The sequence below is a fragment of the Zeus faber genome (assembly GCF_960531495.2).
Source record: "Zeus faber genome assembly, chromosome: 9".
NCBI lineage: Eukaryota > Metazoa > Chordata > Actinopteri > Zeiformes > Zeidae > Zeus > Zeus faber.
Genome location: NC_137197.1, coordinates 7,180,113 through 7,205,144, shown reverse-complemented (window position 1 = coordinate 7,205,144; position 25,032 = coordinate 7,180,113). Strand labels below are relative to the sequence as shown.

At 46.7% G+C, this 25,032-nt stretch overlaps 2 protein-coding genes across 5 annotated transcripts in view; both read right to left on the bottom strand.

Annotated features, from left to right (window-relative positions):
• The window catches only part of dner (delta/notch-like EGF repeat containing), a gene marked incomplete at its 5' end in the record, with an annotated part of 49,263 nt that extends 39,061 nt beyond the window's left edge, over positions 1 to 10,202 (bottom strand). The window contains one exon of the mRNA XM_080007342.1: positions 9,885 to 10,202. Within this exon, the coding sequence (XP_079863468.1) occupies positions 9,885 to 10,202 (318 nt within the window). The remainder of the gene's footprint in view (positions 1 to 9,884) is intronic.
• Positions 10,203 to 12,132: 1,930 nt separating this feature from the next.
• Positions 12,133 to 25,032, bottom strand: part of trip12 (thyroid hormone receptor interactor 12) — a 39,715-nt gene continuing 26,815 nt past the window's right edge. For all 4 annotated transcript variants that reach the window (XM_080006902.1, XM_080006905.1, XM_080006904.1 and 1 more), the window contains 19 exons: positions 24,865 to 25,006; positions 24,563 to 24,754; positions 23,603 to 23,754; positions 23,272 to 23,429; positions 22,769 to 22,842; positions 22,466 to 22,665; positions 20,808 to 20,935; positions 20,562 to 20,713; positions 19,914 to 20,056; positions 19,610 to 19,766; positions 19,284 to 19,382; positions 18,737 to 18,851; positions 18,326 to 18,480; positions 17,991 to 18,155; positions 16,140 to 16,304; positions 15,936 to 16,049; positions 15,354 to 15,448; positions 15,063 to 15,166; positions 12,133 to 13,817 (listed from right to left, as the gene is read on the bottom strand). In XM_080006902.1, the coding sequence (XP_079863028.1) occupies positions 13,621 to 13,817; positions 15,063 to 15,166; positions 15,354 to 15,448; positions 15,936 to 16,049; positions 16,140 to 16,304; positions 17,991 to 18,155; positions 18,326 to 18,480; positions 18,737 to 18,851; positions 19,284 to 19,382; positions 19,610 to 19,766; positions 19,914 to 20,056; positions 20,562 to 20,713; positions 20,808 to 20,935; positions 22,466 to 22,665; positions 22,769 to 22,842; positions 23,272 to 23,429; positions 23,603 to 23,754; positions 24,563 to 24,754; positions 24,865 to 25,006 (2,707 nt within the window). In that variant the 3' untranslated portion in view covers positions 12,133 to 13,620. The remainder of the gene's footprint in view (positions 13,818 to 15,062; positions 15,167 to 15,353; positions 15,449 to 15,935; positions 16,050 to 16,139; positions 16,305 to 17,990; positions 18,156 to 18,325; positions 18,481 to 18,736; positions 18,852 to 19,283; positions 19,383 to 19,609; positions 19,767 to 19,913; positions 20,057 to 20,561; positions 20,714 to 20,807; positions 20,936 to 22,465; positions 22,666 to 22,768; positions 22,843 to 23,271; positions 23,430 to 23,602; positions 23,755 to 24,562; positions 24,755 to 24,864; positions 25,007 to 25,032) is intronic.

Genomic DNA, 25,032 nt, shown 5'->3' with positions numbered 1-25,032 from the left:
TTGTCATGACTTGTGACAGTTTCACTTACCACACGCCACTCAAGTGGAGTATACAGGGACCCCCGGCACAGAGACACAGACGACGGGTTATAGATACACAGTTTATTGTAGAGGGTGGGCTGGATGGAATAAGCCCAGGAGCAGATGGACATGTGTCAGTACACAGGCTCCTCTCCTGAGTGTGTGTGGTGATGGGGGTTTTACCTGTTGCTTGTTAGACCAACCAATGAGAAACAGGTATGCAGCCACTCTGATCCTGGGCCCCCAATTACCTAGACCCAGGACAGGTGTGGTTGCTCAAACCACACCGTCCCCACACCACATGACTATTATCACTAACATTATAATATTACGTGGATGGGCGCTCGGGCTTTGCGGCCGGATTGGGCATCTGGCCGGTTGCGGTATGGCGGGCCCCACCAGCTCACCTGCGAGGCGCATGGTTCGGGCCGGGTGTCAGTCTGTGGTCTGTGGTCTGGCTTCCACGGCTACAGCTGCATCTTGTGCCTGCACATGGGGGTGGGTTGTATGTGTGCACCTCAGGAGAGCAGGGTCTCCTCGCACTCTCTGGGAGTGGTTTATGCTTCTCAGGGGCCATGTGTGGGTGTTGCTCCTTGGGCTCCCGGCTTCTATGGGGGCTTGGGGGTCTTCTGTGGCAGCAGGGCAGGGGGCTCGGGGCTTTCCTGTGGTTGTGGAGTGTGTATACGGCTGCAGGACTCAAAGGTGGCTGAGAAGCCTTTTCCGCTGCTTGAAGGCGCTACGATATAATACCGACCTCATACACCAGCACTAAGTGGGACAAGTCCAATGCACTCACCAGTGAACACACACACACACACACACACACACACACACACACACACACACACACACACACACACACACACACACACACACACACACACACACACACACACACACACACACACCAGAAACACCTGCTTTGAACGCCCACACCAGCACCCTCCTGGTTACATCCCTCTCCTTTCCTCCCTCATTTACTGCCATAACTATGACAGGAAGAGGCCACGTGCCCAATTGCTGTTCCAATGTTCCTGGACTTAATAAATTCTGTTTTGTCGATACATGGTAAGATAATTCTCCAAAGAGGGGGATCAGTGGCGACATTGAATAACAAAAAGCTGTGCTCTTGTCATTCCACAGGTCGTCCACAGGACAGAGTTATTGCAGCAGTTCTTGATGATTTAAGAATGAATAAAGAGTTGCATTGCAGTTTGAGAACTTGAACTCCACTTGCAGACTAACTCTGTACTCGATGCAATGGCACAAATACTCTGTGTCGTATGCCCAGCACGCTGACAGCACAGGCGTCGAAACAAATATTATAATTTGTACTTCTAATGACCCAGTGAATACTCTCTTCTCTCCAGTAGACAAAAAGCTCAAAACCACTTCCCTGTAAGCCAGCAGTGGGATGTCTTGCTGTTTTCTACCTGTTCTGTGGCCGTAGAATTATCAGAAGGAGGGCATGGCAGTGAAACTGGGCCTTGTGGAGGAGGTGACGTCACTCTGCTCCCACTCGATGCTTCCCAGTGGGGGGCCTGCGCTCTTTTTAGAAAGCCAATGTAGAGCACGGCAATTTCCTCGAAAATAAGAAGCAATTTATACAAGTATTTGGTCTCCGCGATCCCCATCTCATTGTAAATGGTCCCAGACATTTTGTTTATCCACGGTTGGGATCGTGGGACGCCGCTCTTTACCTCGAAGGCGCCATTGTGATTTCTGTAAACGTAGACCGGGTGCCACTTACCAGGAAGCATGTCCGCGGCACGTTCTCCCAGAAGGACTTTTGCTCGTTCAGGTTTCCATCCTCCTCTGTAAATCTTTAATCAGCTTCTTCCTCCTCTGGTGGTTTCCAGAGAGGTTGAGGTTGTCCGGGCTGGGGAGCTGTCTTCTGTCTGACTTCCTCTGACAGTTCTCTGCTTTTCTTTCTTTTCTCCGTGCTCAGCGTGGTGCGCACACAGTGACACAGAGCGGCGCGATGAAAATGTTTCTCCGTCCAATGAGCCGAGTAAGTGGTGATGAGATCGCGGCTGACTGCGACTCTGGCGGTTTCGATTGCTAATTCAGTGTTTTCGAAGATGCACCTGCTTGAAATCCAGTTATTTTATTGCAACAAAAAAAAAGTAAAATCAGCCATGGCACATTACCAGATAAACATGCAAACACGTTATAGTTGAGCAACCACAGGCAACAGGCCTCTGTAGCTTTACATCTTATCTTCCTTCCGTTGAAGATTGCACAATTCTCCCAAAAACCATTTGCCAATCCCCTCACGAAAGAGATTGTCATTAAATTAATTTAATTCATTGAAATATTTAAGTTTTTTGCAGTTATTGCAGAGTATATTTTGGAAACAATGTCCAATATCCATCCTGCGTTTCCATAGAGACCATTAATTAGCACAACACACCAACACATCTGATGATGATTTTGAACCACTGGGCGCACACACTTGCATCGAAATCTCAAAAGACGTTCATGTCCCAGAGCCTCCCACCCTCACTTTTGTGTCTGAATATTTTTTGCTTGATGAGTAAATTTCCGGCACCGTCCCCAGCAGATTCCTCCCTATCAACACACAGACAGACCCTGCTGCTAATGCGGGATAATCTCTGTCTAACGCGTCGCTCCGCTCTCCCCGTCTGAGGTGCCGCGCTCGTCCTCACAGGATTTATTTTCTTATATTTACGGAGTTAATCTGCCGTTTATTATTGTTTGTGAAGAGAAGATTTCCGGAACACACCCCACAATACACACTACGCAGTGGGCTGGCTCTCGTCTAACTTCACTAAAACCACGGTTTGTCAGAGTCCAGTTAATTCTGTGTGTGTGTGTGTGTGTGTGTGTGTGTGTGTGTGTGTGTGAGTGTATGATGACTATGCTTATCGCTAGAAAGTGGCAAGGACATGATGTTGCGTCCCTTGACGCACGCACGCACGCACGCACGCACGCACGCACGCACACACGCACACACGCACACACGCACACACGCACACACACACACACACTGGCTGTGACCCCCAGCTCCCAACATCTCACACGCGCAAAAATGAACATATTATGTGCACTTTCACCACATTAATCATGTGAAGAGTCCGTACCTCGACGTCCTCACGGCTGAATCAATATGGAGGTTAATTATTGCTGAGTAAGGGCCGTGATGTCCTTTATTTCATACGTTGCCCTGTGACACGAAGCACTGCCCCGTAAAGCATATAGATAGACACCAATGCAGACAAAAAAAATAATAAAAAAAAAACCTACATAAACTGAACCAAGGGGAGAAACATGGTGGACTTTTCTCCATTCCTCAACACTGCATTAAACAGTGGTAACACAAAACAGAAACTTTAATGCAAACTTTTAATTATAAATTTGGAGCCATACATATTTTAACACCACTCGCACTTTCAGTCGTTGGTCTTTTTTTTTTTATACATATTTTGTAAGAGCTTCAGTGCAGCACCCAATGCCTGCAAACTCATTAGAAATGTTAATCAGACCGAGAGAAAGATGCAAAGAACAGCAACAAATTTCCAAATATGGAAATATAGTGTCCTTTGTAAAATGTAAGGCCTTTGATTTTCTCCTCGGCTTGCATCATGACTACATAATAATAATAATAATAATAATAATAATAATAATAATAATAATAATAATAATAATAAATAACATTAATAATAATAATCGTAATAATACAATAACTTAATCGTTGTTTTGATGTTAAGGGTGTGGTTATTATGAGAAACACAAATTATAAAGAGTTTATGGCCATGCAAGTAAATTCGGCGCTCCAAAACCCATTCCATCCCATCCATATGCATGGAAGCACTCCCCATCCACTGCGTGCAGATCAAAAGGCCAGGTGATATTTGATATGGAAATTGGCAAAGTGATTGGCCACGAGCCCACCCGTTCAAAGCGGTATGGTCTGCATCATGACATCTAAGGACATCAACAGCATTCGGAGCGATATTGCACTGATCATCACTCAAAGGGATTTTTCTTTTTCTTTGTACTGACCGACGGCTCGGCGTCTAAGATACTTAAAAGGTTTATGGAGATCTCCCGCCCAAATAGCGTCCCCTTTAATCAGTCCACCTCTTCCACAGCCGACAGCACTCGCACGACTCTTTCGAACCATCTGTGCCTTGACACACGTGGACAAAACGTGCGAACTGCATCGTTTTCTTTCTTTCTTTTCTTCTCCTGCAGATCGTTTTAGAATAGGCTCACAAATGTGGAACGGGTGGTGGAAAGACAGGCAGGAGGACTCGAGAGCACGCCTCGGAGACAGGAACTTTGATGAAAGAAAACAGTCCTCACTTTGAACAAGGTGGGTGCACAGGTAGACCGTCGGTGGAGCAAACAGCCCGACAAGGAGCAGATCAGGCGGGGCCGTTGGGTACACATGTGGTCAGTAGATATGGCAAGCAATCCGGCAGGGAGACGGCAATGGCGAGGTCCAGGAAACAGAGCAGGGAAACGAAAATAGCAGGAGCGGCTGTAACACAAAATAACGTGAAAGAAAAGAATTTGCAGATATTTGCAGAAGAGCAACGTCTGTGCTCCACCATCCACTTTCCTCTGAATCCAAGAGCTGCTGCGGCCGTGGATGGAGTCGTAGCCTGCTGCACTGCAGGTGGAAAGAGCTGCTCTCTAAAACACACATAGACAGCTGTCTATCAGTCCATCCATCATCCATCCATCCACCCATCCATCCCTCCGTCTATCAGTCTGTCAATCAATGCGTCCATCCATCCATCCACCACCCATCCGTCCATCCATCAGTCCATCCATCAGTCCACCCATCCATCCATCCATCCATCCGTCTGTCCATCAATCCGTCCATCCGCCCATCCATCCATGCATCCGTCCGTCATCCATCCACCCCATGATTTACACTGAAATCAGAAAGTCTGCATATTACTTTTTAGACCCAACATACTTGGGACCTACTACAATGCACTCTGACTCTCTCTTCCTTGTATTTATTTAGCCTGGACATCAAACATTTCATTTCCTCAAGCTCTCAATGACCATATCGTGCATATGTAAAGCAATTAAATGAGCAACAAAGAACAGGTGAATTGATCCAAGATGAATCTGTTTGGTTGTACCGGTTCGATATCCTTTCTTTCTCTCAATTAAAGCGGACAAACACATCTAACAGTGGAGCTAAGCCGATAAGCCTGTGTCCATTTAGAGGAAAACACAACATCCATATTTGTGACGAGGTAACATGCAGACCAACCTGAGACCTCTTTCCCTACGAGGCTGATTTTGTTCCTCGCCCACGACCTAAAAGGCACCGGCAGGATTTCGTGACGTGGGTCACATCTACTTTCTGGCTCATCGTGTCATGGCACCTCCTCCTGATTGATTGTCCGCCATTTGTATTTTCTCAGCATCGTCCCTGGGATGCTATGATCCCAAGGACGCTCTGTGCTTCATTTAGGAAAGTGTCCTTGAGATTGACTCTTTATGGGTCCAGTGGTTGTGTGAGGCGACTACGGGCGGGATCCTCTGTGCATTGCGAGCAGGCTTGATATCAGCGGCGTCCACGTCCTCTCTTGGCCACCTTACGATCGCAGCTGGGTACCTGATGACCTGCCGGGGTGCACGGTGCCCTTTGCGTTGCTTCTGTTGGTTGACACTTTCGGGTCTTTGTCTGTGGAGGCGGTCAGGTGTTTTTGCTTTTTGTGCCTCCTCACCATGATTGCCGTGCCACTTTGGTACCTGCAGCTGTACCTCTATGTCTGCTCTGGGCCCCTCAGGCCTAATTATCCTTCCTGTCTCTATCACCATCTGTCCAAGCTTTTCCAGTCCCGGTAAGCCGGATATGGGAGTCAATTACTCGTTCATTGTTGGTTTATAGTTTGACGTCATCCATATAGAGCAGGCAGTTGAAAGGCTGAAGGGGTTAAGGCGACGGAGATAGCACGTCACCTTTCTATACGGCACACTTGATGGTCTCTTGTGTTTGACCTTGTATACTGCCTGGCGTTCAAGGATCCATGTGCATTGAGTTGTCAGTGCTCAGATAGATCCGTCTTGTCTTGGTGTCCTGGGTGAGTGATGTATCTATCACAGGCGACTGTTATGAGCCCTCTCAGTGCGGCGGCTATGAGGCCCGACAAGAGCTTCCATGTTGTAGAGAAGCAGGTTATCGGTCAATAGTTGGATGGTGCTGTTGGCGTGAGGAGGTGGGTGGGTGGCGGGTCTTGCGCGATCAGTATTTATTGCCATTCGTTCATGCAGGACTGCTAGATGTCCTTTACCTAGTAAGGAGTCACATTTTACCTTTAGCTGCAATCCATTATGGAATGCTGTTACACAAGGCCTGAAATGTGTGTTGTGGGATATTGCACCATTCTTCAAGAAGAAAAGCCTCCGGTTCTTTCACAGTTCGCTTTGCGCCTGCTCTTGTGAAACGGCCTCACAGTCATTTGTCCTTTACAAGAGCATCCAAAGCAATTATTGGAACCAGTGACTCCCACTAGATACTGTACGACCGTCCATACTGTTATGGATCTCCCACCGTGTTCAACAACCCCTTGGCTTGCTCCAAATTTAGATCCAGAGGCTGGAAATAGGGTTGAACTATGACTCACCAATCAGACCATGTGTCTGATTGGTGTGCTCCTTACACCGGGGCATCCGTCTTGGTGCGAAAGCCCTGGCTTGGCCCGGGTGGTGGAGCTCACAACGTGTGATCTCTCTTGAGAGTGCATCACGGAGGCGCCGAATCAATTCTGCGGCAGTATGCGAGGCTGCGCTCGCGACCGCCGAGTCTCTTTGCTGATGCAGTTTGTACTTTGTTCCCTTTGGAACGTTCAATTATTCCGCAGTTTTTTGTGACCGATGCACCTGCATTTCAGGCACGGGCTATTTGGCCTGTTTGGATCTCTGTTAGTTGGTTTAATTATGTTGCTTTTAAAAATAAAACTTGCATATCAAAGGAATATATACTGTATATATATATATATATATATATATATATACATTCCTTGCAGCCTTTATCTTCTCGCTGACTAACTACCAGGGGAGGGGATATCAAAGCGCCAGTGAGTGCCTGAGCTCTGAACTCTGGCTAATTGGACGAGGCTGCGGCTGAATCTCCGGCAGCAAAGTGAGGAGCCCAGGGAGACAAGAAGTGACCGGGGAACACTGCGTACAAACTCCCGCTTCTCATAATTAACAGCCTCAGCGCTCGGCTGAACTCACTTTTGCTTTAGCCCTCTTCGCCAAAAGCGCGATCTCCTTGAGGTAAAAAAAAAATAATAAGAATAGGAACGGTAAATCATCTCGCCATATTGGGGACGTAAAAGGAAGGGGGATGAAGTCTTAAGACTAAAGGAAGGCAGGAAGGCAGTTTCTGTCCTTCAGAACAGCCGAGGTTACTTTATCGAAGCCGAACCTGAGGGATGTGTAAATCATTGTACTTTCTTAAAGCGTTTGTCCTATCTGCGCATTACACAGCGCAAAAACAGATGAAGCGCTCAGACAAAGGCACGAGTCCCGAAGGCCCCCGAGTAAACCCTGAAAACACCGCTATTATTCTTCCCCCAGCCCGCATAAAGCAGAAAGGCTGATCAATCCAATAAGATCTCCCTCGACTCAACTCCCGGCGGACGGCTTGTGTTCCCCCCGCAAACCCTTCAGGCGTCGTACAACAGGCTTCCAAATCCATCGGTGCACACGGCGCGCCTTTCAGTAATCAATAAACTTGAAGGCCGTAGCTTAATAACTCACAAAAAAAAACAAAAAAACACCAGAGGCAGTGAATTTCCAACAAGGAAGCTCGCTGTTTTTTTTTGGGGGGGGGGGGTTAACCAGAAAGTGGCGGCGCCAAATGAAAGCCGTGCGAAGTTGAAATACTCGAGAAGTCCATTCATTTATTTTTTTTTTTACGGCCGGCTCCTCTAGGTGTTGCTGCTTGGTGTCGCCTCACCAGCTCCTCTGCCACCGCCGGTGTTATATGTGAGAAAGAAGGGGACGAGCCGCACTGGAATTTTGTTTATTCCCTTCGATCCTCCCAAGCCCCTTGGCCATCAATGTTTTGACATATGAGAGGTGTGCGGAGCATCATTAGGGGATCAAGTACCGAATCCGGGGAAGGCTGCTCAACGACCCAAAAGGTTGCCGCGTGATGGAAATCGTACATTTCCAATTACAGTCAAAGGACGACGTGGGAATACTCCGTTGAGAGCGGTCATTTGGTAAACGCTTTACACCACTTTCTGTTAAAAATAAACAGCAACAAATATTGCTGTGAATCTGTCTCTGACAACGTGGTGGAGCAGGGAGGAGGAGGTGGAGCGCGGAGCTGAGGCGCGGGCAGACTGCAGCCTCCCTCGCTTTTCTATTCTGAGAGGAGAAAACCAGGACAGCCGAGGAGACCGACAGGGTCCCTGGCCGCACACTCCATTAAGTGGTTCCTCTCTCCTGCCTCCTCCGCTCCTCCGTCACTTCTCCACATTCCGCCAACCTGTGCAAGGGGTCGCACACCATTCAGAAACACATCTAATGACTACGTCTAATGACTCCAACGTGCCTGACACACACAGACACAGTCACAAATCACACACACACACACACACACACACGGGCGTGCGTGCGCGCAGACACAAACACACACACACACACTGTGCACAGGATGTTCAGAAGAGCAGACACAGGCAAGATCTTCGGGGGGTGGATGTGGGGGTTGACGGCTGCCACCTGTTGGCGGCGCCGTCAAAGTTCCCGGGTTCACCTTGATGCCTCGCCCTGAAGCCTTGTCACGCCCGCTGCAGCGGGAGATGATGTCCTCCGTCTCCGGAGGAACGACGTTCCCGTTCACCTCAGCATGAGTCAGGGCCTCCGCTGCGCCGGTGCACAACTGAATATAACGTCCGACTAATTACGTGACGCAGGCCCCTGATCATGAAGGTGGTGTTAACGCTGGTCTGATACGTAGGGCCGCTGCTGTGGGGATCACCGTACGGACATGCAAATATATGTTGCATCATCTCCAAAAGGTAACACCACCTCTGAACAGACGGTGCCCTTCCGTAAGAAACGGTACTTGGTGAAGCTGACATCTATGAAGAAAAGGGAGATGACATCGCGACAGGACCTTAAGCCGTTACCAAGCCCCGTCACTCTACACCAGTGGCGGCGTCATCTTGTGCGTAATCCAAAAAACGGGGGGGGGGGCAAATTTATTTAATTGAATTTATAGGTTAAACTGTCCACAACAGCGACTCTGATCCCTTGATGCGTGCGCGCGCAAACACACACACACACACACACACACACTTACATAGCAATACAAATAATCTGTCGTCATTGCTTTCCTGGTACTCGCCACTCTATAGATGTCAAAAAGGAGGGGGTGGTGAAGGATCAGGGACCCTAATTGGGACCTTAACTGGCCCTTCCCGTCACAAACCTCCTCTCCATTCGAACCCACGCAACGGGTGGAACTGACACATGCAGTACATCGCACATACTCGCACCAACATAATGTCGTCACACACTCGCGCGCGCATAGGAGCAAACAAGGCGCTTTGGCTCCGGCGCTGCGGCTCTCCTCTCCTGTTGCCACAGCAACGCAGCTACCCCTCTGCATGCCTCAGCAACAGCATAGTTTAAACACCGTCCCCAAAACAGCCCAGAGAGAGAGAGAGAGAGAGAGAGAGAGAGAATGTTTCCCCGCAAAAGGAAAGGGCGACATACTGTAGACACATCAGCAGCAACAGGACGGATGGAGGCAGAACTAACCACGTACATGCTTCTGTTATCATTTCCCTCCAGAGCACATCCCCGCACCTCCCTCACATCCTCACACCTCACCTCACATCCTCACACCTCACCTCACAGTTGCGTCCCGTGAAGCCCGGCGTGCACGTGCACGTGTACTCCCAGGTCTCCTCCGGCCGGTCGTTGGAGTGCAGGGCCAGGCAGAAGCCCCCGTTGAGGCAGGGCCGCCCCTCGCAGGGGTCCAGCCGAGGTGTGGCCCGGGTCGGGGTGGGCTCGGCCGGGGCCGGGGTGTCGGGGGCCAGCTGGAAGGCGGACGGGACGGACCCCGGGGCGGACCCGGCGCCGGCCCCGGGAGCTCCGGAGCTCAGCAGCGCGAGGAGAAGCCAGGACGCCGAGTGGCAGGGGAAAGCCGGTACCGTGTTGGGAGCCATCCTCCTCCTCCTCGTCCTGACGACGGTGGTCTGATCTATCGCTCTTCACCTCCTGCTTTTCTGCTTCCCTCTCTCTCTCTCTGCTGCCTTGCTCTGGTGTCGCTCGGCGCTCAGTGTGAGTGAAGGAGCAGAGGAGAATGGGGGAAACTGCGTGTGTGTGCGTGCGTGTGTGTGAGGGAGAGAGAAGCAGGCTGTGAGTATACTGAGCCGCCGCACAGCGCACAGACACCGAGAGAGACGGAGAGCGAGGAGGAGGGAGGGAGGTGGCGCTCCAGGGAGAGAGAGCAGACTGGCTGATGGTGTTGAAGCCGGGGGGAAGGAGGAGGAGGTGAGGGGAGGCTGCTGCTGCTGCTCGCTCAGTCACAGTGACGTCAAATGACGTCACACACCCTCTAAGACACCACCACCACGCCTCCTTAGACCTTTCTTTTTTTTCCCCCTCCTCCCCTCTTTCTCATCATTCTCCTTCACACCTGCGCACACACACACTACGAGGCGATGAGGGTACCAAGTATGGAACTCATTTGCAATTTCATCATCCCATAATCTCATAACCACCCCCTCCCCTCCTTGGAGGCAGGAATACAAGGGGGAGGAGGGGGTTAGGTGGCCGCAGCCGAGGATGGGAGGAGGAGAGGGAGCGCATCCGGACCAGCTCGGGTGTGCTAACAAGCCATTTTTCAGCGATTGCCACTTCCTCCAGAGTGACGCCACGGCGAAGAAACCCCGGAAAGGGCCTTTCTCCTCTTCTCGAGTGACATGGACGGCAAGAGCTGTCGGTCAAGTTCAAGTCGTCATCCTGCGTCCCGCCCTCCAACGACGCCCAATGACCGTCGTCCATTTCCATTGCGAGGCGTCCATAGGGTCACATGCATCTCCCACTGTCCTCACCTGCACGGCAGGAAACCACGCAGACAGACATCTGAGCCGTGTTTGTTTCTGGTGCTGGGACACAAGCAGGACTTTGAACTTAAGATGGACAAGCAGGTTAACGTTTGTGGTTAATGGCCCCGGCACAGATTTTAGGGGAAATTGGCTTTTTCCACTATTTTTCACAACTTACCCAGATTCAGAACTAGTAGGTCACCACCAATTTTATCCGATGTGTGGCATGCCAACCGTGCTGGTTCAATGCAAGGCAGCGGACGGGATCAACCAGCCTCGGTCCTGTGGAATCTTCCGAACAATATATTGATAAAAAAAATGTTTTAAAGAAAATATTAATTATCTTAAATCTATTAAAAATATTAAACCGACGTGTCTGCTTTTATATTCCTTCTCGCATACATGGACAAAGTGGATTGACAATGCATCAGGGAACTTTTTCTTTTAATGCTGCTGTAATGTATGCTGTCTGGAAGTGACACCCCCCCCCCAAAAAATAACCCAACAAACTGATTGATGACCTTAATTTCTCTGCACAGAACGCCTTTGAGACACAGGCTCTGCTCTCATGATCAATATAAAAACCGTGGTTGTTAATGAGATGACAGCCTTGTATAGTCCGCCCCAAGGCCCCTTCAAAGTGGAATGTGTCTCCTCAAACCACTGGAGCCGTCCTGTAAAAAGCAGGTACTGCGACAGCGGAAAGCCTTGCAGAACACTCATCTTTGCATCCTAACCCTTAGTGACAGAAAAAAAACAAAAAAAAAAAACCTTCCTGCTTTCAAGCAACAGCCTCATGGAAGCCGAGTCTTGTTTGGTTGAGCTGAAAAATTCAAACCGATAAGATTGGTAACGCAATCGCTCGTTCAATAATGCAGTGTTATTGCTGCATACATCCTTGTGCAATGCCGAATACATTGGTTTGTGTCACTTGCTTTTCCACACTTCCAAATTTTATAGCCAAACAAAAATCCCCAAAAACGGATCATTCTCACAAGCCGTGGCAGCAGAGACGGATGGATAAATAAAAAACACTGAACAAAAATGAGTCAAACAGTTACTTTATTTATGTTCAGGTAAAAACATGAACCTGATGCAGTAAATTATTGCAGATCTTAGAAACCAGCACATGAACGATTGGGCCAGGAGAGCATACAGTGGCGCCCTCCCCTGGCCACAGACTGCAGGTGCACACCACGGTTTTTTCCAAGCCAGCAGTGCAAAAAAATAAAACTACAGCAAGAAAATAAGACAAAATATAGAAAAAAAAAAAAAAAAAAAGAAAAGAAAAAAGTAAAGCAGACATTCTCACCTCAAACAGGGTGTGAAACTGCATATAAACTTTACTCCATAAATGAACTTGAAATGCTATCTGGCCATGAAACAATAAAATGAGACCAGCCACATTTTGTGCCCAGCTACATTGTGTGTTGAGGGTTGCTCAGAGATTGGTCTTGCGACAGACCCCTGCTCCACCTGAAGGGTCCAGCTGAGACACTACTCTACCAAAGTAAAGCAAAACAAATTCACTTGTCCAACTCCGCCGGACGCAGCTCCTCCCAACATTTTGCGCTGAAAATCCTTGTAATAAAAGTAGGCCAGAACACACTTTCAACACGGGTCGCGGGGGGGAGAAAAAAAACAAAAAATAGAAAAGAAAAAAAAAGGTACAATGCTCTTATCACTACCCGCATTCAACCAACTGCAACTTTCGTTTTTTTTTTCGTTTTTTTTTTTCCCAAACCTTGAAGCAAAGACACACGTAGGAGAGAGAAAGCTGAACCGAAATGCAACGTACAAACTGGGGTGGGGGGGGGGGAGGGGATATAATACAGAACAGAATGCGAACAGAGAAACTGAAGGGAGAGAACATGATAACAAAGAGCTATTCTATCAAATGTGTAGAATGAGCAAAGTCTGCAAATTTGTCTGTACAAATGATCTTTGGAGCTAAAGTGAACCTAGCTTGCTTGATGGAACCCCGACCCCCCCACCCCGTCCTCCCCGCCGCACGGTGACGTCGTCCACCACCACCACTCCGGGGGAGGAAACATCCCTTTTTTTTTTTTCTCTTTTTTTTTTTTTTTTTAAATATCACACAGCAATGCAGTTTAAAATGTCACCCATTTTTTCCACTTTTTTTGTTGTTTTTTTTTTTTTTAATATTACTCAACTACTGATATAAGTTTTTCTCGTTTTTTTTTTTTCTTCAATATATTTTTTTTTAAGTTCTGTGAGTCATGTAACGCCTTTCTGGGTTTTTTTGTTTGTTTCTTTAAGAGACGGGGGCAGCAAATATATATTTGAAGTCTTAAACTTTCTGCAAGCTGCTTTCTTTATCAAGAAGGCTGTACACATAGCCTTGATGTATGGGGGGGGGGTTACAAAAAAAAGAAAGAAAAGGGAAAAAAAAAAAAAAAAAAAAAAAAACACCAAATAAAAACAAAAAAAACAAAAACAAAAACAAAAAAAAAAACGGAAGGAAGTCATGATTTCATCAGTCGCTGTAGAAGGCCTTTGAGATGTGGTGAGATCAGGAGAGGTGGAAGGACTGCTGGCCCTCTCGGGCTGCGATCAACAGTTTCTCTCGCATGATCTCTATGCTGGAGTAGTCGGGCAGCTTCAGGTAGTTGACGCAGGTCATGACCGACGGGAGGAAGTCGTCCGGGTTCTCCGTCGACTCAAAGGTCTTCCTCACGATGGTCAGCGGAGGGTTCAGGCTGCGGAAACCTGGGAGGGAGGATTTGGGAGGTTTTAATGCTCAATATGCGTCACGCAGCATCTGGAGGGCTTTTCGCTGCCACTGGCTGATGACGGAGGTTTGAACTGAGGTCATGGGGACACGCCCCCTTTCAAGCAGAACAGCAACAGACCGCTACAAGTTAGAACTTTCTTTAAAACTTTTGTCGGTAATCAATATGATTATTTTGGAAAAAGAATCCCATTTTTGATACTTTATTCAGTTGCCAAATTATCAGAACCAGCCATTCAATGCTCCTCTATATGTCACTATATTTCCAGGGTCCACCTTCCCCGCCAAGAACACAAAGAAGTGAAGGGCAGCAACCGTGGTGAGTTTGATAAAGGGGCGCAGATAGTTGTTGTCAGTAAAATTGTCGATATAGATGAAGATGACGGAAAATAACAGCACTGTCAGATGAAAAAAAACAGAGATGGGACCGATCTGATACGAACATCATTCATTCACTGGATGTCCAACTGACGTCACCGACCCAAAGATTCCATTGGTCTGCCTGCTCGAGAATTCAACTCGGCAAATAATTAACCTGTAAAGTGCAATGCGCGAATAGGAACTGGCAGTTGGAGTTGGGCGAACGGTCATGGATTGAAGCAGCCATTCAGCTGTTGCCCCTCAAAATAAGACGTTGTGATTCTGACCTATATAATATGTGCGGCCATAGAGCTACTGGGAGTTGTAGTTCTGTTTGTGCAGCGCCACAGTGAAAGGAATCACCGGATGAGGATTAAAAACGAGATACGTCCTTCGGTTTGCCAGTTGCGTCGGGTTTAAAACCAAAATAATGCCATATACAGTAGGATTTTGTATTCTTTTCCAAATTGAGCTCTTCTATTATTGCATTGGCTGAATATCCTTGTTCCGCCCGCGCATAGACACCACGATGACCGATTTGACGCGTGGCTGCGATAGGCCAATGTCGCCGCCACATTGGAATGTGCAAGACTGACCTGTCAACATATACAAGTACATGAGGGAGCTGCACTTTTTCTGGATATAAAAGCACTATCCCCACCAACCCACCTCGACACTTAATACTCAAGTCCTACTCTACAAAAAAGAAAGTGACCGTGTCAGAGCAAAGGATGTTGGGGGGACGGACGACAAACAATAACATTTCAAAAGGAAATCTGGGACCTGTAATGTAACTGTTTTATTATTTATTTATTAAATCGACTTTCTAACTGAACGCGTCTTCGATGTGTGGGATCACTTGCCTCCTACAGGGAGTCTCGGGCTTCCTGTGACGAACTGCAGGAAGAGTCTCTGCTGCTCGGCGTCAAAGCTGCTCAGCACCTCGAACAGGAAGCGTACCGCGCGGCTGGAGAAAGAAACGGCAACGTGTCAAAACAAGGACCGAAAGGAGCGGCTGAGGGCGCGGTCAAACCACTCACTGAACATCGAGCGTCATTGTGAGCGGGATGACATAATATTACTACCTTAAAAGGCCAATATGATCAAGGATTTGCTTCATGCAGTTACATGGAAGGGCGTTGTCTTTCCCTGACCTGTCGTGTGTGTAGCCGTGGTCGGGACGACAGCACTCCATCAGCGTCTTCACGTCCCACGTCTCTGATTTGCTGCCGCACAGCAGCTGGTCCAGCTGAGCACAGAGGACACGAGGGGTGAGGACAAGGACAACCAGGCCGCTTTTTTCGTTGGTCAGAAATGTAATAAATGATCAAAAATAGAAAATTTGAAAGGTACGGATGTTCCAGGTCCAAGCAAGAATAAGATGTTTTCACTTTTGCATTTTTGTTATTTTACGTTTATTATTTTTTCCATTGGGTTTCATTTCAACCCAAGTAATTGGCATTCAAACATTTTTAAGTTGATCCAGTCTTGAGAGAAAAACTTAAGCCGAATACAGCGTGATCACAATTAAGTATTTTGTCCTTGAGAGGGTTAAAAAAATATTATACAATTATATTATAATTATCATCAGCTTACATTTACTGCATATATAGTGCCAAAATTAACATCAGAAGTACTTTTATGGATCACAGTAACTTGTAACTATGTAATTGCGTTACAGATACCGCCCATATGGAAAGGTCACACAAAAACTACGGAGTGGGCGGTGCTCTCACCTCCTCTGGATAGAAATACTGCAGGTGGTGCAACGGGAAGACCGACTCGAACCCTTCTCTGAAGGACTCAAACTGCCTGGACACGCCTTCGTTTAGAGTCCAGTACACCACCAACTGAAGAGGGGGGTGAATATAGAGGAGTTATGAGAAATATTCTAAGTAATTTTCCCTTATTGATATGGGGGGCACAACGGCGCAGCGTACCCTGAGGTACTCCTCCAGGTTGTAGATGGTGACAGCCACGTCCTTCCCCCCCTTTTTCAGCTCGATGTTGGGGAAACCAGGCAGGGTGAAATCCAGGCCCAGGTCCTCCACTAAGCAGCCTTCCATGGTCAGGCTCTCCAGGGCCTGCTGCAGCGTCTCCCTCGACTGGTGGGAGGGAAAGTCCAGCACAGCATTGATACTATACTTCATTTATCATGTTTCAAGGTGCTACAGAGAAAAGGAAATATACTAGGGCTGCACATGCTCCTCTATAATCCCCTGAGAATTTGTATGCTTTATTATTTTTAATATTCAAAAATTTGAAAAAACGTTATGCTCAATATTAGTATTATTTATCCTATATGCTTACTTACGACCATGCGCCTATACTTTCAGCAAGCAGAGAGCTGTGATGCATGTTTTGTCCACTAGAGGACATTCCAACCACTCAAAGCAAACGGCGGTTGCTATGGGTGGACTCCGGCGCGATAAAGCCAAAATCTTCATTCCCGATATAGCTAACTTCATATCCCGATAAGAATATATTGCGATAGCGCGTTTTCTGTATATTACATTAATAAATGGTTTAAATTAAAAAATAAAAATAGTAATGCCTCTTTGTGATGTGGTGCAGCAAGGGAAGACACTTGTCGGGGCTCTCAAATTCATTGGAGGCAAAATAAGCGACATATATTATCAAAATCCCACTTGGCGCAGAAGCAGGCCTGAAAATGTTGTAATAATCGATCCAATGAATCATTTCCTGAAGCGCCACATTCCTCCATGTTTGTTTACACTGGCTCACAAGTGCGGAAGACATAAACCACTGTCATGAAATATTGGCGTAAAGCAGTTCTGCTGCTGATTTGCAACATAGCGACAGAAAAGGTATAAATAAATGATATACGATACTCATTGCTCTATTGTCTTACAATATTAAAAATGCACTGGTCGACCAGCCCTCTATCTTTATATTTTGTTTATTTTGGCCAAAACATTGCACAAAAATCGTCATCATGGTGTCAGTGCCCTGTCACCCAGTGCGGTCCACAACCCCCTGGTGACGCCGCTGTGCTCCATGCACACAAGTCTGACCATTCTGGTTTTTACTTTAAATATACTAGTATTGGTAAATGCAGAGAACTCATTCCCCTCAGGGGGATGAGTAAGTACACAAGAATATATATATATTTTTTTAATAAAAACAACTCCTAATGTACGCAGCATCTTAGTTGTTGCCTCTAATTTCACATCGCAACAGATTTTTTTAATTTTAGGCTAGTTCGGCCTGTTAAAGAGAAAATAAACATCTTACTCATGTATTCTTTTTTTGTCTGTTCATTAAAAACAAAAAAGCAAAAAAAAAACAGCAATCCCAAAGCATCCCAAATGTGGAGGTTCTGTCTTTGTAGGTGGGTTCCCACTTGAGGAACTAACCTTTGACACCCTTTGAGTATTTGGTGGAAAAACGAATGTTTCATGAGTTCATTTTGAGCATTAAATGTAATACCTTCTAAAACCCTTTAAAAACAAATTCAGGACTGATTTTTCACACAAATCATCTTACTATATAGGATGTATCCAGCAGTAGGCTTTGGATTTTTTATAAAAATCACAAATGTTGACACTGATGCAGAAAAACGACTCATTTCGACAAAAAGAAATATGGACAAATACAATCAGACAAAATGCTTCGGTAGAAACTAAAACCTTCTAAATTCAAATAGATTTTCAAGGCCTGACATTCGCAAAACTGATTTTAAGAGGTTTTAAGGAGCTGCAGACTGTTCTATATATTAAATACATACTTGAGTGAAGTTCTTCGATGTGAAAGTGATGTTGGATGTGTACCTGTGAGCGGTCCTGCTCCAGCCGCTTCTTCTGGCTGATGACGTCCTCCAGCTGCTGGATGGAACTGGCCACCTCAGAGTCGATGTTGACCAGATCATGGGAGCTGATGGAGGTCTCGTGTCGCAACATCCACTTGTAGAAGGGCAGGCCGAGGGGAAGGTCCAACTGGGAGGGGAAAAGGAGAGGTTGGGGACTGACTGAGGACTGTTGGAGGCAGGCTGCATTGGGAGGAGTTTTACTTTCCTTTGGAGGGTCGAGAGTTTCTTCCATTGATCAGACAACATACATATAATTTTTTTTTAAAGCATCGTTTTGCACAGTTCTGATGTCCTTACCAGTCTAAAGTCCATGATAGCTTTGGCCATCAGCTTCCCGAGGAAACGGAACTTCATTTTGATTTTGGCGATGTGTGCTGGTTTGGTCGTTCTGCCGAAGGGAACGGCAAACAGTCCGCTGGAGCTGAACATGTACTTGGTTGCCTCTTGGCTTCCTGTAGTAGCGATTATGGTCAGAGTGAAGACTATTAGACATGCCAAAAACACAGAATAGAAATGTCTAAACTTTGATAAGCTGATCGGAGACAAAATATCTGTTTTGAACTTTGATTTGGGGGGGAACCACACTTTACAGTTAAGTCTTCTCAGAAAGCAACTTCACGGCAACATGACCCATCGAGAAATTGGTTCAGAAGGTTTGTGAATGAAAAGCCATTTCAACATTTGATGACTTGGGGAGTGGGGAGCTACCTTTAGGGTTGGCCAGGGTGACCTCTTCGCCCCTCCACAGTCCAAGGTCGGCCCGCTGTAGCTCCTGGGACACCAGGGCGTAGAACTCCAGGGTGGGGCCCAGACCTGTGCCCACCTGAGAGGAGATGAGAACATGAGGCTCCACCCGGGGCTATAGTGGTCCAACTAAAAAGGTTCTGTATGTACTCGTCAAAAATTCCTCCAGAACAATTGGTCTAATTTTTGTCTCTGAAAATTGTGAAATCAGTGCTTTCATCCTTTTCTTTTCATAGCACCACCACCACATCCGTTCAATGTCACCTCGGATAACATTGAATCACAACACGCAATGTCAACTCAGAACCCCGAGACACTGACATTACATTTCTTATTCCAACACAGGTTGACAACTACTGTTGATAACTACTGTTTTCAACACCCGTTGTTTGTAACATTCCTGTCTTCCCTCGGCCATCGTTTCTGGAGAAATTTGTGTCGTTAATAGAGGGAAACACAATCTGCTGCAGCCTGGGTCTGTATCCAGGGTTAAAATGGAGACCGGCTGTACCTCGTTTTCATACTGAATCTCCAACATGGCTCTGGAGCTGCCGAGGTCCTGCATCACAGACTCTGCTTGCTTCAGCAGCTCCTCGCGGTTTATTGTCCTCTACAAATGTGAGGGAGAGAGCGGGGCGAGAGAGATGTGAATACAATGTCATCAGTCAAGGGTACGCAAAATTAAAATGCACCTCTCGCTGGGGTGAGAAGAAAGGCCCTACAAATAGGCTCATAAACACAGCAACGACTACAGCCATCGCTGCATGAGTGGGAAACCAGGCGTCTTTACTGGCATTTCCCACTCCGCATTAACCACTTTTAAAAAACGAACGGCACCTTTTTCCTGTCCAGACGCGGTGCCACTCTGCTGTCCTGAGAATCCGACTGGTTGATCTCTGGGTTTGTGTCGAGGAGGCGCTGCATGGCTCTGTCGCGGTCGAAGGCCGTTACGTAGAACAACATCTGCCGCGTGTCGAAGGGGAAAAAGAACGGGCTGCGGAGAGAGAGACACCGTGTTCTGTTTTTCTAGACTTTTCTTTTCCCCCCCCAAACACTATTTAAAACCTACATTGATGCTAAATTGACTGAATATTTCCTCGACACCCGGTATTAGAAGGGAAGGAACAGATAGAGGGTTTACCAGGTCTTGCCGAGCTCGATGAGCCACGTGGGAATGTTCCCGGTCATGATGACCAGCGGATCCTGAAGCTGACGGTTGGCCTTGGCAGTCAGCTTGCTGTTGATGAATTCGCTGGTGGGGATGATCTCCTTACATACAGCGTTCTGCACACAACATTTGGGGAGCTCATACCGTGCTTGACAAACTGTCTTGCAAAGTAAAACCAGGCTCAAACGGAGCACTGAGGTAATACAGATTTGTATTACGTTATGAAAGCAGTATGTGAAGTTATAAGGTTAATATGTAATAATGAGAATTATATTCAATATTATCAACACATTCTTAAAGACTGCAAATGATAATATGCAAGTGCAATATAGTAGGGCTGGGCAATATATCGTTATAATACCGATATAGTGATGAGACTAGATCTCTTCTGGGATTATTGCAAATGTTGTCTTTAAGGCTTCGTTACAGTAAAGCAATGCAATTTTATAAACTGCAATAATACCGTAGTAATATCCACATTACTCATGATTTATTGAAAAAAAACCATGTGTAATTGTAAATATATCAATGTAAATGTCACCAGAATATCATCAAATCATCAACAGAGGTATTTGTCAAAAATATATTATTTTATATTTTTTTCATGTGATATGACCTTACATCATATAAGTAGAACCAGTATCTACTGATCGAGTGCAGGACCCTCAGCAGCAGGTTGACCTCTAAGGAGGGGTCATCGAAAGTTATGGTCTCTGGAGGTTCCGAGATGAGGTATGTCTCTAAGGGGCTGACGACGCTGGGACACACTCCGTCTGGGTCAGCAAACAAGGTGGAGCAAACAGGACAGTTAAAAAAAACATTTGAATTAAACTACCCCGTTTGATTTAGCCGCAGAAAGGTTCCCACCATGCCACAGCTCGTCCTGTTTCTTGGCGTTGCGAGGGGAGGTTTTGGTCGGAGCCGTCTGCGCCCGGCCCCGCTTCCCTCCCACGACGTCTTTGCTGCCGTCCTCATCCTCTCTCACAGGCTTATACCTGCAGGGAGGAGGAGATGACTTCTCAGTCTTTTATACACTCACCGGCCAATTTATTAGGTACACCTGTTCAATTGCTTGTTAACACATATAGCTAATCAGCCAATCACATGGCAGCAACTCATTGCATTTAGGCATGTAAACATGGTGAGGATGACCTGCTGAAGTTCAAACCGAGCATCAGAATGGGGAAGAAGGGGGATTTAAGTGACTTTGAACGTGGCATGGTTGTTGGTGCCGGACGGGCTGGTCTGAGTATTCCAGAAACTGCTGACCTACTGGGATTTTCCACACACAACCATCTCTAGGGTTTACAGAGAATGGTCCGAAAAAGAGAAAATATCCAGTGAGTGGCAGTTGTGTGGAGGAAAATACCTTGTTGATGTCAGAGGTCAAAAGGAGAAGGGGCAGACTGGTTCAAGATGATAGAAAGGCAACAGGAACTCAAATAACTATTTGTTACAACCAAGGTACATAAAAAACCATCTCTGAACACACAACATGTCGAACCTTGAAGCAGATGGGCTACAGCAGCAAAAGACCACACCGGGTGCCACTCCTGTCAGCTAAGAACAGGAAACCGAGGCTGCAATTTGCACGGGTTCACCATAAATGGACAATAGAAGATTGGAAAAAAAGTTGCCTGATCTGATGAGTCTCGATTTCAGCTGCGACATTCACATGGTCGGGTCAGAATTTGACGTGAACAACATAAAGCATGGATCCATCCTGCCTTGTATCAACGGTTCAGGCTGGTGGTGGTGGTGTAATGGTGTGGGGGATATTTTCTTGGCACACTTTGGGCCCCTTAGTACCAATTGAGCATGGTTTAAACGCCACAGCATACCTGGGTATTGTTGCTGACCATGTGCATCCCTTTATGAGCACAGTGTACCCACCTTCTGATGGCTACTTCCAGCAGGATAATGCACCATGTCACAAAGCTTAAATCATCTCAAACTGCTTTCTTGAACAAAACAATGAGTACACTGTACTCCAATGGCCTCCACACTCACCAGATCTCAATCCAATAGAGGACCTTTGGGTTGTGGTGGAACGTGCGATTGGCATCATGGATGTGCAGCTGACAAATCTGCAGCAACTGCGCCTTGCGATGCTATCATGTCAATATGGACCAAAATCTCTGAGGAATGTTTCCAACACCTTGTTGAATCTATGCCATGAAAAATTAAGGCAGTTCTGAAGGCAAAAGGGGGTCCAACCCAGTAGTAGCAAGGTGTACATAATAAAGTGGCTGGTGAGTGTATATAGGCTCCCTCTTCCCTCAAATAACACTATAGAGAGCGTGGGGATAATAAGGACCACATGTCACCAATATCATGGAGCACAATAACAAGCCTATTAGATCAACTGCGACCCAGGAGATCTGTCATTTCAATAAAATTATTTTCTTGTCAAGACCGGGTGATGAGGGGAAATTGATTGGTTAAACTAAAATCCAAGATTTACAACTCGTTCAAAGACAACACAACAACAGCAACCACATAAATAAATAGCATACATATCATACCATATGGTGTGCGTTTTGGTCCAGATGCCAGCTCGCCCAAGTGGGTTTGCCTCGTCATCCGTGGACTCTCTCTCCTCCTCTGCGTGGAGGCTGAACTGCCGTACGGCCTGGTAAACCGTCATGTTGTAAGGTAGCAGGTGGTCCCCGATGTAGAACTGTAGTCTGTGCCGCACGCTGCCTGAATTCAGGAACTGAGCCGCCTGAAGAGTCAGGCAACAGATTATGCTTATGGCTTCCGTTTACAGAAAGTTATGTCCAGAAAGACAACCAAAATAAGCAGTATTAGATCGCTTTAATTTGTACCAGTGATTCGTCGATTTCATCATCTGAACCGTCGTCGTCACTGTCCTCGTCCTCCTCTCTGATTCTTCCATAACCTAAAGAGAAAGCCGTTTAAGTGACCACACTCAAAAAGTTTATAAGGCTGCAAACATATAGGGACGACACACACACACACGCACACTTTGTATTTTACCTCATGGCACCTGCGCAGGTTGGCTACATGGTGGTACTCCCTTACCTTCTGTTTATATGTGGACATACATTCTCATTTCTAGTTTTATCTCTTTTTACTTAAACTGTTTTGTCAACTTCTCTGCTCTAACAACTGAATTTTCCCCAGGAAATGTGCACTACGGGGGCAGTGCTCCATGGGTCAAGTCAAAAAGGTACAATTAACAAAGAGCAAACAACATCAAAAACAATAAATGTTGTATTGCCTCTTATTTGATGCACAGAAGCACATACATGCACAACATGTAGATGAGATTTTTTTTAAAGTGTGCATGTGTTATCCAGAAACTTGCCTCGAACTACCAAGTATCGCTCGATGGCCTGCACCAAGGCCAGGGGGTCGATCTTCACCGGGCCGCCTTTCCACTGTTTCACGTTGGAGCAGTCTGGATGTCTCTCCAGCTGACACTTGAGCTGGTGAGTGTTGAAGAACTTCAGTGCCTGAGAACCCCTGAAGAGACACAAAGAGACACACACATCTAAATACAAATACAGTTCAGAGAGAACACCGGCATCTAGAGCAGCAGCTCGGTGAATGGGGCAGGGAATACAAATGCGGAAATTGGCGAATAACTAACAAGTGTCGTGTTGACAAGAGCGCAGAACACCGACACCCCCGCTCACCTACTCCCGCTGCCATTGCCACTCGGAAAATCGTGCACTTTGACAGGAAACTGCTCCATTTGACTAAGGCAGTTGTTCATTTTGTGCACCAGCGCCAGGAGAGGCCCATTCTCCAAGGGCTCCAGAGGACCCACTGGCTCCATTCCAGGAACCTGGAAAGCACATGGAACAGCGGAGAAGGTTGAGCTCCAACGGCCCTTCAGCACAGTTGAATAGCAAAACAGACGTTTTCTAATATATCCTCCCAATAAGGCTGGGCGATATTGACAAAATCAAATAGCACAGTATTGGGACAGATATTGGGCAAAGCGACTGGATCTGATAAGGGACATAATAGATGTAATCACATTGATCCACAGCACAAGTCAGATGTGAAATTCAAGTCCACAAATTACTTTTTGACGCAGTGACAAAATAGAATACGCAAACAGCTCATTCATGTTTAGTGATTTTATTGTAAATGAACAGGGTCGTTGAAAAGTGCAGTTAACAAATAACGTTTTTATTTGTATTTATGTGGCGTTTGTTTTTAGAGTGTTGCAATGAGGGAGAATAATTACACACTTTTTGACTCTTGAAAGGGCCATTCCAGAACAGAGCGGTTCAGTAAGTTCCTCTGTGATAAAAATGCTGAGCAGAACATAACGGCAACCCCCCTCCCTCTCCTGTCTCTGCATGGAACGGCCCGACAGACCGCCGCTTTGGTCGTTTCCACCACCACGAACAGCAATTCCTCCTCGGCACAAACTCCAATGGCGTGTGTTTGCGCGCTGTCTAGCCTCTTCTTCGTTTACTACTTCCTGCTTCACACTGTACTTTCTCTCTACTGCTACCCGTGGTTTCTGAGAATAGTGTAACGGACAATGTGCCAGCCATAAATGCACTGCGCTCTCTTAATATATCGCCCAGCCCTACGGCGATATAACAAATATATTCAAAATATTACATTTGTCATCTTACCGGACAGCCAAAAAAGACATGCAGGAACCTCTTGAGCCGAACGTCGCGGCTCACCAGGTCCCTGTCGCTGCTGGAGGTCAGGTAGATCAGCAACTGCTTCACCAGGCCGCTGTGCTGGATCTCAAACGACGAAACGTCAGACTCTGACACGATGCTGGAGATTTCAACCAGACACTCCACTCCTCCATCGACCTGCGAAGCGGGACCCAAAATCGACCTTCAGAAAACACCCTGGAGCCAGACTCCCGCCGTGGCTTTTGAAATTGAGCAGCTGTGTGTCTGGTCCGGCGCAGGGTCTGTACCTGCAGGTTGAGCTGCTCGGTGGCCGTACAGAGTCTCTGCAGTACATTCAGCGCAGGGTTGCTTCCGTCCACATTTTCAGAGTTGAAGTAGCGCTCGACGAACTTGCTGGCCTGTTCTTTGATCCAGGCCTTGATCTTGTCCCTGGAGACACATGAAACAACAGTCAT